We start from the raw sequence: 11064 nt of genomic DNA, 5'->3' as shown, positions 1-11064 counted from the left end.
ATTTTATGAAAACCTATAACACTTACCCAGCATTCAAATCTGACACCCACATTTCCAGTTTTTGAACAGTGATTTTTATTTGTCTTATTTGTTTCTTAAATATATTTATTGTACACAGATGCGATATAAAAACATATGTACTTTCAAAGGAACGAGGAGTCTGTTTTTGATTCAGCATATTGGAAACTAGCTTGGAGCCAAATCTGTTAGTGTTCTTCTGCACAAACATTAACGTGACATTTACCATAGGGACTTGGTAAGACAAATCAACATATCAGGCTAATCAGAAGCATATAAGAGCATCTTTCTCCAGTCACCATAGGGCAGTGGTCTTTTGCTGAATTGGCAACAAAACAATTCATTATTTGTCTCATCTACAGTCAGGTCCAAAATTATTGGCACCCTTGAGAAAGATGAGCAAAAAAGCTTATAAAACAAATTTAAGAGGACAGAATAAATTCAGAGATTTTTTTTTTAACATTGTTTACAAATCTATGCTTTTACAGAAAATACTAGTGGATCTATAAAACCTTACAGATTAAAGAACACAGGAGCTGCCATTTTATAGTTTATCAAAATGGAACCTGCTGAGTCATTTGATAGAGATTGGAACGGAGGCTGTTTAAACATAGGCCTCTATTGCGTCCCGATGCTGCCCAAGTTCACACTTGCTCACTCCTCCCCATGGAAAATAAAACATATATTTGGATTGGTAGAGGGTGGTTCCACCATATTTCTTACAGCAGTCATTTCCTTTTAATCCAAGAAGGGAAGTGAACAAGTGCGCATTTAAGTGATAAGGATTTAGAATCGGGATGCAACCTTAGCTGACAGGAAAGTAACTATTTGCCAGACAACTGGATCAAACTAGTCTGCTGCTCATGAGTTGGATTGTTAATTATTGAGTGGTAGATTCGCTTTTTTCTATAGATTCTGTTTCTATGGGTGATTAAGTCCCTTTGATCTGAGCCTCATGCTCTGACTAACATCTGCATTTGGACAAAAATACAAGTACAACCCATACATACTATATTACAACCATGCTTTAGTGATCTGATCTAGTATCTTTACACTTGTAGATGGAAATGCACATGGTCGGTGACTGAGGCTTCGTCTCGAATGGCACTCTATTTCCTATGAAGTGCACTACTTTTGACCCAGAGCTGTGGGGATTAGGGTGCCATTTGAGATTTGACCTGAGGTTTTGTTCTCAATGTTATCCTAGTACGTAGTATTGCATTTTAATGCAGTATAAAGACTGCAATACCAAATAAATACAATAGTTAATCTACAAAAACAAGTGCAGTCAGACCCTGAAAGAAAGGGGCTGTAGTTTTAGTTTACTCCATGGTGCAGCCAGGGGAATGATTCAGAGTTAGTGGACATATTGCTTGGTGTTGTTCTTTATCTATTATTGTTCTGTTCTCTTCAACCTGTCTTTAATGCCATAGAATTATTATTATTAGATTTCTATGCTTATTAATGCCCTGTCATCATTGTCATGAACAGCATCCGGTATCAGACCAATAGAATATCTGTTCAGGGCCAGGTTCAGTAGGCAAACGTTGAATGGTTCAGATAGAAATGTCATGAATAGAGCTGACATGATTCATTTGTTCTACATGTCAGAGAGGTATGTATGTTCTACATAATCTATTTGTATCTGAAATATCCACAATGTTGTGCCCTGCTGAATGCACCTGAGTTCTGTTGTCTGGTACAATTCAATAGCGCCCTCTAGTGGAAAACTTTAGTCAGCACCATTAGATGATACAGTCTCACATTTCAACTCTTACAAATGTTTGTTAATTGAATAGTGTCTCAAGAGGTCCAAATATTTACATACAGTTGATGTTACATTAAATAAAATACAGATTGTATAAAAACATTTAGACAACAAAATCCCAGATGAAAAACATTTATAAATACATGTGGAAATGTAAAGAACAATGTAAACAGATTTTTTTTCTCTAATACCCAATAAATAAATTAAACGACACTCAGTGCACAATCCTTGCGAGGAAACAAAAGATTTTGGACATGAAATAATCAGTACCAATCAAGTAAACAAAGTGCAGAATCCTCTCTGACAATGTTGACATATAATCTGAATGGGAGACTTTACATAGAATAGATAATAAAAGTATGACAATTTTTGGACAAAATATACAAGTAAGAAACAACGGATAGTGAAAGAACGGATAGTGAAAGAATCACTATAACATGTAGAAGTTACATCTGTAGTATGGTGTTGCAGAGGTCCCTGTAGGTGAGGTGAGTTGGCTTGTTTAAGTGTTTTTGCAAGGCTGGGACTGGGAAATGAGAGAAGGGAGGTTGAGGTGAGGGTGGGGGGGTTGGTTGGCTGTACATAGGCCTGTCCAGGAGGCTGGGGCTGAGTTCTGGGGGAGAGTGGGCCTGGATCTCAGTCTGAGGCTGTGGCCTGGCCTCCTCACCAGTTGGTGCTGGGGGGCCTATGGGGCTGGGGCTCTGTGCAGCCTGAGTAGTCCAGCTCAGCACTGTCACACTCAGAGTCATCATACAGGCCCTGGGGTGAGGTGGAGAGGATGGCAATGGGCATTACTGCATTGTGACTGGTTATTAATACAGTTTTTCCTAACCATTGATTAAATACATTTTTCCCTCATCAATCTACACACAATACCCCATAATGACAAAGCGATTACAGGCTTTTTTGGAAATTTTAGCAAATTATACTTTTTTTTACATATGTCACGATTACCAGTATCAGTAGAGAGGCAGAGTCAGGTGCAGGAGACAGAGGTCCGGAGTGATAGTGGTTTTTAATATGAAATCCGGGAACACAAGAAACCGAAAGGCACAGACCGCACATAAAATCAACTAGGGAAAACACGTTCCCAAACAAAAGACGCACGGGGCGCAGCCCGGTAAATATATATAACAAAGAGAGCAGCACTCACTAACAACTGTCCAGAGTTGACATAAAACAATCCCGCACGAAATCCTGAACTGAAAAGACACACTAAATAACCTAACTAATGACAGACAAGAAACAGGTGCGGGTCAGACAGACAAAACCAAAAGACACAGAAACATAGATCGGTGGCAGCTAGTAGGCCGGCGACGACGACCGCCGAGCACCGCCCGACCGAGGAGGGGCGCCACCTTCTGTGGATACTGTGACAACATAAGTATTCAGACCCTTTGCTACGAGACTCAAAATTGAGCTCAGGTGCATCCTGTTTCCATTGATCATCCTTGAGATGTTTCTACAACTTGATTGGAGTCAACCTGTGGTAAATTGCAAGTCAGAGCAAAAACCAAGCCATGAGGTCGAAGGAATTGTCCGTAGAGCTCAGAGACAGGATTGTGTCGAGTCACAGATTTGGGGAAGGGTACCAAGAAATTTCTGCAGCATTGAAGGTCCCCAAGAACACAGTTGCCTCCAAATGGAAGAAGTTTGGAACCACCAAGACTCTTCCTAGAGACCTCAGACTGGGACGAAGGTTCACCTTCCAAATGCAAAACGACCCTAAGCACACAGCCAAGACAACGCAAGAGTAGCTTTGGGACAAGTCTCTGAATGTCCTTGAGTAGCACAGCCAAACATATGACTATTTTTCACAATTTTAAAGACAAGACTCTCGTTAATCTAACCACACTGTCCGATTTCAAACGAAAGCAAAACATTAGATTATGTCAGCAGAGTACCCAGCCAGAAATAATCAGACACCCATTTTTCAAGCTAGCATATAATGTCACATAAACCCAAACCACAGCTAAATGCAGCACTAACCTTTGATGATCTTCATCAGATGACACTCCTAGGACATTATGTTATACAATACATGCATGTTTTGTTCAATCAAGTTCATATTTATATCAAAAACCAGCTTTTTACATTAGCATGTGACGTTCAGAACTAGCATACCCACCGCAAACTTCCGGTGAATTTAGTAAATTACTCACGATAAACGTTCACAAAAAACATAACAATTATTTTAAGAATTATAGATACAGAACTCCTTTATGCAATCGCGGTGTCCGATTTTAAAATAGCTTTTCGGTGAAAGCACATTTTGCAATATTCTGAGTAGATAGCTCGCCATCACGGGCTAGCTATTTTGACACCCACCAAGTTTGGTACTCACCAAACTCAGATTTACTATAAGAAAAATTGGATTACCCTTGCTGTTCTTCGTCAGAATGCACTCCCAGGACTTCTACTTCAATAACAAATGTTGGTTTGGTTCCAAATAATCCATAGTTATATCCAAATAGCAGCGTTTTGTTGTGCGTTCAAGACACTATCCAAAGGGTAACGAAGGGTGACGCGCCCGGCGCGTTTCGTGACAAAGAAATTCAAAATATTCCATTACCGTACTTCGAAGCATGTCAAACGCTGTTTAAAATCATTTTCTCGTAAAAAAAGCGATAATATTCCGACCGGGAGTTGTTGTTTTCGTTCAAAGACTGAAAATGAAAACATTCAACATTCTGCCGCCTTCTGAGAGCTTATGGGAGCCGTAGGAAGTGTCACGTTACAGCAGAGATCCTCAGTTTTCAATAAAGAGAGTGTAGAAGGCCAAGGAATGATCAGAGAGGGCACTTCCTGTAAGGAATCTTCTCAGGTTTTTGCCTGCCATATGAGTTCTGTTATACTCACAGACACCATTCAAACAGTTTTAGAAACTTTAGGGTGTTTTCTATCCAAATCAAACAATTATATGCATATTCTAGTTTCTGGGCAGTAGTAATAACCAGCATTAAACTTATCTTATAAAACACAATCAATCAATCATAATCACTAGTTAACTACACATGGTTGATGATATTACTAGTTTATCGAGCCTGTCCTGCATTGCATATAATCGCTTAGGTACACGTTGCTCCAACCATAAACATCAATGTCTTTCTTAAAATCAATACACAAGTGTATATTTTTAAACCTGCATATTTAGTTAATATTGCCTGCTAACATGAATTTCTTTTAACTAGGGAAAATGTGTCACTTCTCTTGCAAACAGAGTCAGGGTATATGCAGCAGTTTGGTCCGCCTGGCTCGTTGCGAACTGTGAAGACTATTTCTTCCTAACAAAGACAGCCAACTTCGCCAAACGGGGGATGATTTAACAAAAGCGCATTTGCGAAAAAAGCACAATCGTTGCACGACTGTACCTAACCATAAACATCAATGCCTTTCTTAAAATCAATACACAGAAGTATATTTTTTTAAACCTGCATATTTAGTAAAAATAAATCCAGGTTAGCAGGCAATATTAAACTAGGGCAATTGTGTTACTTCTCTTGCACGCAGAGTCAGGGTATATGCAACAGTTTGGGCCGCCTGGCTCGTTGCGAACTAATTTGCCAGAATTTTACATAATTATGACATAACATTGAAGATTGTGCAATGTAACAGGAATATTTAGACTTATGGATGCCACCCGTTACATAAAATACGGAAGGGTTCAGTATTTCACTGAAAGAATAAACGTTTTGTTTTCGAAATGATAGTTTCCGGATTTGACCATATTAATGACCTAAGGCTCGTATTTCTGTGTGTTATTATATTATAATTAAGTCTATGATTTGATATTTGATAGAGCAGTCTGACTGAGTGGTGGTAGGCACCAGCATGCTCGTAAGCATTCATTCAAACAGCACTTTCGTGCGTTTGCCAGCAGCTCTTCACTGTGCTTCAAGCATTGAGCTGTTTGACTTCAAGCCTATCAACTCCCGAGATTAGGCTGGTGTAACCGATGTGAAATGGCTACCTAGTTAGCGGGGTGCACACTAATAGCGTTTCAATCGGTGACGTCACTCGCTCTGAGACCTTGAAGTAGTTGTTCCCCCGCGGCTTTTGTGAAGCGATGGGCAACAATGCTTCGAGGGTGGCTGTTGTCGATGTGTTCCTGGTTCGAGCCCAGGTAGGGGCGAGGAGAGGGACGGAAGCTATACTGTTACACTGGCAATACCAAAGTGCCTATATGAACATCCAATAGTCAAAGAAAGGTATATGAAATACAAATGGTATAGAGAGAAATAGTCCTATAATTCCTATAATAACTACAACCTAAAACTTCTTACCTGGGAATATTGAAGACTCATGTTAAAAGGAACCACCAGCTTTCATATGTTCTCATGTTCTGAGCAAGGAACTTAAACGTTAGCTTTTTTACATGGCACATATTGCACTTTTACTTTCTTCTCCAACACTTTGTTTTTGCATTATTTAAACCAAATTGAACATGTTTCATTATTTATTTAAGGCTAAATAGATTTTATTGATGTATTATATTAAGTTAAAATAAAAGTGTTCATTCAGTGTTGTTGTAATTGTCATGATTACAAATGAAAAATTAAAAAATCGTCCAATTAATCGGTATCGGCTTTTTTGGTCCTCCAATAATCGGTATCGGTATAGCTAGCTGGTTGCTTGCTAGCTAGTTATCTCCCATGCCAATTTCTAATATCTGACATACTCGTAAATATGAAGTTATTTCATAATGGAAGTTAACTGGCTAGCAAATCAAGGTTTGTGACATTAGCTATCCCCAGTTAGATCATGTGTTTTCACTTATTGCATCTGCATGCTTGTTGCGTTCTCCCTGGTGCACTTGTTTGTTCGTGAGCTGGCTGCTCATTCTAAATAGTATAATCTAATCTGTTCAAAACAGTGGCAGCATGTGACATGCAAAAGTGAAATAAGTGTATTTATGCTGTTGTTCAAATGCACAGATCACTTTGAATATCTTTTCAAAGAAACTACCGGTAGTTTGAAAACTTGGCATATTTCTGTCATGCTGCTTTGTTGACAACTTCAACCACGACCACCCCCCACGCCCATACACCCAGCCAATCAGCGGCCGCCACTGGTCCCTACATAAGAGCAAAATCCAAATGTAGACCTATATTCTGTTATAGGGATGGCAGCCTTAATGATCAGAGCATGCATTATAATCAGGATTTCGGCTCTCATCATTTCTCGTCGATTATTGCTAAACATAACAGTTCTCATGGTAACCTTACCATAGTTCTAGTTGTCACGGTAACCCTTTGTCATAGTTCTAGTTGTTACGGTACCCCACCTCATAGTTCTACGGTTCCGAGAGTAACCCTGTCCCTGCCTACCTCATAGTTTTGCTCTGTGTTGAGCTGGGTCTTGACCTGGCGGATGGTGGCCTCCTCTGATAGGCCTTCGGCTGGGTCAAGGGTAGGGTCGGCAGAGATCTCCGACCCCTGGGACAGAAGGTCGTCGCTCTTGTCGTCCAGCCGCTCATCCGTGTTGGTGCTGACCACGTCGGGCGTCCCACTGTGGGAGTGGTCGCTGGTGTTGCCCTCCTCTCCGTCCGACATGGACACTGCTGACAGGTTCTCAGAGCTGAAGGTGGACAGGGACTGGCACTTGTTGATGCTCACTGGCCGACTGCATGGGGAAGAGAGGAAATAGATGAAATGATGGGGCTCTCAATAACTCAGACACAAGCTCTTTTTATCACACCAAGACGTTCTTCCTGCTGGACTATATACTATAGAATCTTGACTATATACACTATACTGTATAAGATGTATATTCTCACCGTCTCCGCGGTAACTCCACCTCACTGTCCACCTCCCCTTCCTCTTCCTCTGAGGACACACCACATCTCTGGAGGAGACATGGAAGAGATATGATGAGACTTAGAAAGGGATCAGCTTCATCTTACAACTATTTTTCTCAATTGATTTGGCACATTGTCGGAATGTTTTTAGGAAAAGAACCAGCAGACAATGCACTACAGACAAACATATTTTTTTCTGGCCCAGCATCTTTATTTTTTACAACTGTGGCAGATCTACCTGTTTGCGTGTGACTTGTTTCCGGTAGAGCAGTGCTGCAGGTGTGAGGTAGCACCTGGGTGACCTTATGATTCCTGTCTCCTCCTTCTCATCCTGGGGTATTCTCCCTGGGCCTCCCAGTACCGACCCCCTCCCTGCTGTCGCCCCCCTCCCACAGGGCGAATCTGGGCTACTGGAGAACGGGATGGAGGCCGCGTCCTCGCTGGGGGTGTCACTACGCATTGGGGTCTCTGTCTGATCGTCTGTCCCTCCTCCACCTCGACCTCCTCCTCCACCTGCAAGTCATTCATACCAACCAGCATCAGTTTCCTTATTTCCTAAACACAGAAGGACTATACACTGTAGATGTTGTTATGGTGTATTTATTAACGAATGTCTGTCTGATCATGTCTTGTGATTTATGTCCTGTGACTGAAGTGATGTAGACGATATATTATGTATGCATCCCAAATTAGCACCCTATTCCCTTTATCGTGCACCACCATAGGTCTCTAGTCAAAAGTAGAGCACCACGTAGGGAATAGGTTGCAATTTGGGACGTAACCTATATGTACGCCATGTATCCCTGTATATTACCAGCAAATTTCCCTATGGGACATTATTATAACTATTCATCACCTCCTCCCAGGCCAGCAGAGGCGCTCTGGCTGCCCCCTCTCTCCAGGCCGGGCTTCTCCTGTCCCTTGTGGCGGCCCTCTGCCTCCAGATCGGTGGAGATAAGGTCTGGGCTGGACGAGGACATCTTCTTCAGCAGCAGGTCATGTTGGAGACCTCTCAGGGCTGCGCTGGGGTCCAGGTGCTGCTTGCTGCTGGGGGGGATACATCTTTATTGTGGGCCCTGAAGGCCGATTTGAGGATAGTTTTATATAGTGTACAAAATATGAACTTCACTGACCAGGTGAATCCAGGTGAAAGCTAAGATCCCTTATTGATGTCACTTGTTAAATCCACTTCAATCAGTGTAGATGAAGGGAATGAGACCGGTTAAATAAGGATTTTTAAGTCTTGAGACAATTGAGACATGGATTGTGTATGTGTGCCATTCAGAGGGTGAATGGACAAGACAAAAGATGCCTTTGAACGGGTATGGTAGTAGGTGCCAGCACCACCAGTTTGTGTTAAGAACTGCAACCCTACTGGGTTTTTCACGCTCAACAGTTTCCTGTGTGTTTCAAGAATGGTCCACCACTCAAATGACATCCAGCCAACTAGACACAACTGTGGGAAGCTTTGGAATCAACATGGGCCAACATTCCTGTGGAACTCTATCGACACCTTGTAAATTCCATGCCACAACAAATTGTGGCTGTTCTGAGGGAAAAAGGGGGTTGGGGGGTGGGGTGCAACTCAATATTAGGATGGTGTTCTTAATGTTTTGTACACTCAGTGTAAATACCTGGGTGTGGAGGTGGTGTTGGTGGTGGTCAGTGACATAGTATTAGCCAAGCCCAGGTTAGAGGACAGGGCTGCCTTCAGCCCAGCCAGGTCTCCACTGCTGCCCTTCCCTGCCTTCCTGTAGCGGGGCTTGGCCCGACGCGACCTCCCCGGGGACGTGGAGCCCTTCTGGGGGCAAGAGGGAATGGTCACCTGGGTCATGGAGGAGTCCAGTTTGGGGAGGATCACCTCTGACTTCAACAGGTCTGGCCTACTGGAACACACAGTGAGTAAAGTCTACAGTTTCAGTACACTGAATAAATAAAGTAATAGTCAAGTCAAGAGAAATAGATGCAGCTACAGCCTTTCTCCTTGTATCCAAATAAACAATATACAGTGAGGGCTCAAACTGTACATGCTTACAACCAGTAATAATACATAATAACTGTATGCCCGGTAAGTGTTACATGCTATTTAATCCAAAACACATGTATACAGACAGGGATTGAATGTATGGGATTAGTGAGTGTGAATGGTTCAATGGTTTCCCCCTCAGTCTCACCTCTTGGTGTGAGAGGCCAGTTTCTGAGGTATGTTGCGTTTCTTGATGAGTTTCTCCATGGAGTTGGATGAGCGTTCTTGTCTGGAGCTGTGGTGTTTGACGCATACTGGGTACTTCTTATCCAGGGACTGCTCCCTCCTGGGAAGCACACACACACAACATCATTCATTAATTCATTACTTGGCCACAATAAACATATCACAAACGTCTGTATTATGTATTACATTATGTCTGCTATTCCCTCTCCCTGCATGTGTCTTTGGCAGATGAGCATGAATATTGTATACACAGGTCGATATTGATTGTAAGGTGTGCAACAATAAATATGATTATTACTTGAGTAGCTCTTTCTCCTTGAGTTCCAGCTGTAGCATGACAGCATTGAGCTCCATGTAGAGGTTGTTGGCTCTGTCCAGTTTCCTCTCGTAGTGCTCACGGATGTCCAGGGCATGCCTGAGATGGAGAGAGAGAGAATGGAACGGGACGGACAGGGTTAAAACACGCAGTACAGCTAGCCATTAATTTGATGTATGCAAAGGCGCAATGAACACAATTGGGAGCAACATCATCAACATCATTGGACAGCAATAAACAACACACACAGTAAAGCTTTTGCTGTATGTTGATATGTACAGGTGAAGTCGGAAGTTTACATACACCTTAGCCAAATACATTTAAACTCCGTTTCACAATTCCTGACATTTAATCCTAGTAAAAATTCCCTGACATAGGTCAGTTAGGATCACCACTTTATTTTAAGAATGTGAAATGTCAGAATAATACTAGAGAGAATTATTTCTTTCAGCTTTTATTTATTTCATCACAATCCCACTGGGTCAGAAGTTTACATACACTCAATTAGTATTTGGTAGCATTGCCCTTAAATTGTTTAACTTCGGTCAAACGTTTCGGGTAGCCTTCCACAAGCTTCCCACAATAAGTTGGGTGAATTTTGGGCCATTCCTCCTGACAGAGCTGGTGTATCTGAGTCATGTTCATAGGCCCCCTTGATCGCACACACTTTTTCAGTTCTGCCCACAAATTTTCTATAGGATTGAGGTCAGGGCTTTGTGATGGCCACTCCAATACCTTGACTTTGTTGTTCTTAAGCCATTTTGACACAACTTTGGAAGTATGCTTGGGGTCATTGTCCATTTGGAAGATCCATTTGCAATCAAGCTTTAACTTCCTGACTGATGTATTGTATGTACTTCCATACTTTACAGTTGAGATAAGGTTTTGATGTTGGTGTGTTGTGTCTTTTTTTCTCCACACATAGTTTTGTGTGTTCCTTCCAAACAACTCAA

The 11064-nt window shown here is 41.8% G+C and overlaps 1 protein-coding gene across 2 annotated transcripts in view; it reads right to left on the bottom strand.

Moving 5' to 3' along the window:
- Window positions 1-51: 51 nt before the first annotated feature.
- The window catches only part of LOC106582660 (mitogen-activated protein kinase kinase kinase 12), a 62237-nt gene continuing 51224 nt past the window's right edge, over window positions 52-11064 (bottom strand). Inside the window, exons 9-16 of one of the 2 annotated variants that reach the window (XM_014165919.2) lie at window positions 10094-10210; window positions 9758-9895; window positions 9218-9469; window positions 8440-8630; window positions 7822-8096; window positions 7563-7630; window positions 7114-7408; window positions 52-2545 (exon numbers count right to left, since the gene is read on the bottom strand). In XM_014165919.2, the coding sequence (XP_014021394.1) occupies window positions 2450-2545; window positions 7114-7408; window positions 7563-7630; window positions 7822-8096; window positions 8440-8630; window positions 9218-9469; window positions 9758-9895; window positions 10094-10210 (1432 nt within the window). In that variant the 3' untranslated portion in view covers window positions 52-2449. The remainder of the gene's footprint in view (window positions 2546-7113; window positions 7409-7562; window positions 7631-7821; window positions 8097-8439; window positions 8631-9217; window positions 9470-9757; window positions 9896-10093; window positions 10211-11064) is intronic. The other variant, XM_014165922.2, reaches the window with a different exon arrangement.

The sequence above is a fragment of the Salmo salar genome, chromosome ssa22, assembly GCF_905237065.1.
Source record: "Salmo salar chromosome ssa22, Ssal_v3.1, whole genome shotgun sequence".
Taxonomy (NCBI): Eukaryota; Metazoa; Chordata; class Actinopteri; order Salmoniformes; family Salmonidae; genus Salmo; species Salmo salar.
Note: the sequence above shows the minus strand (reverse complement) of the source record. Positions and strands in the feature narration are given on the sequence as shown.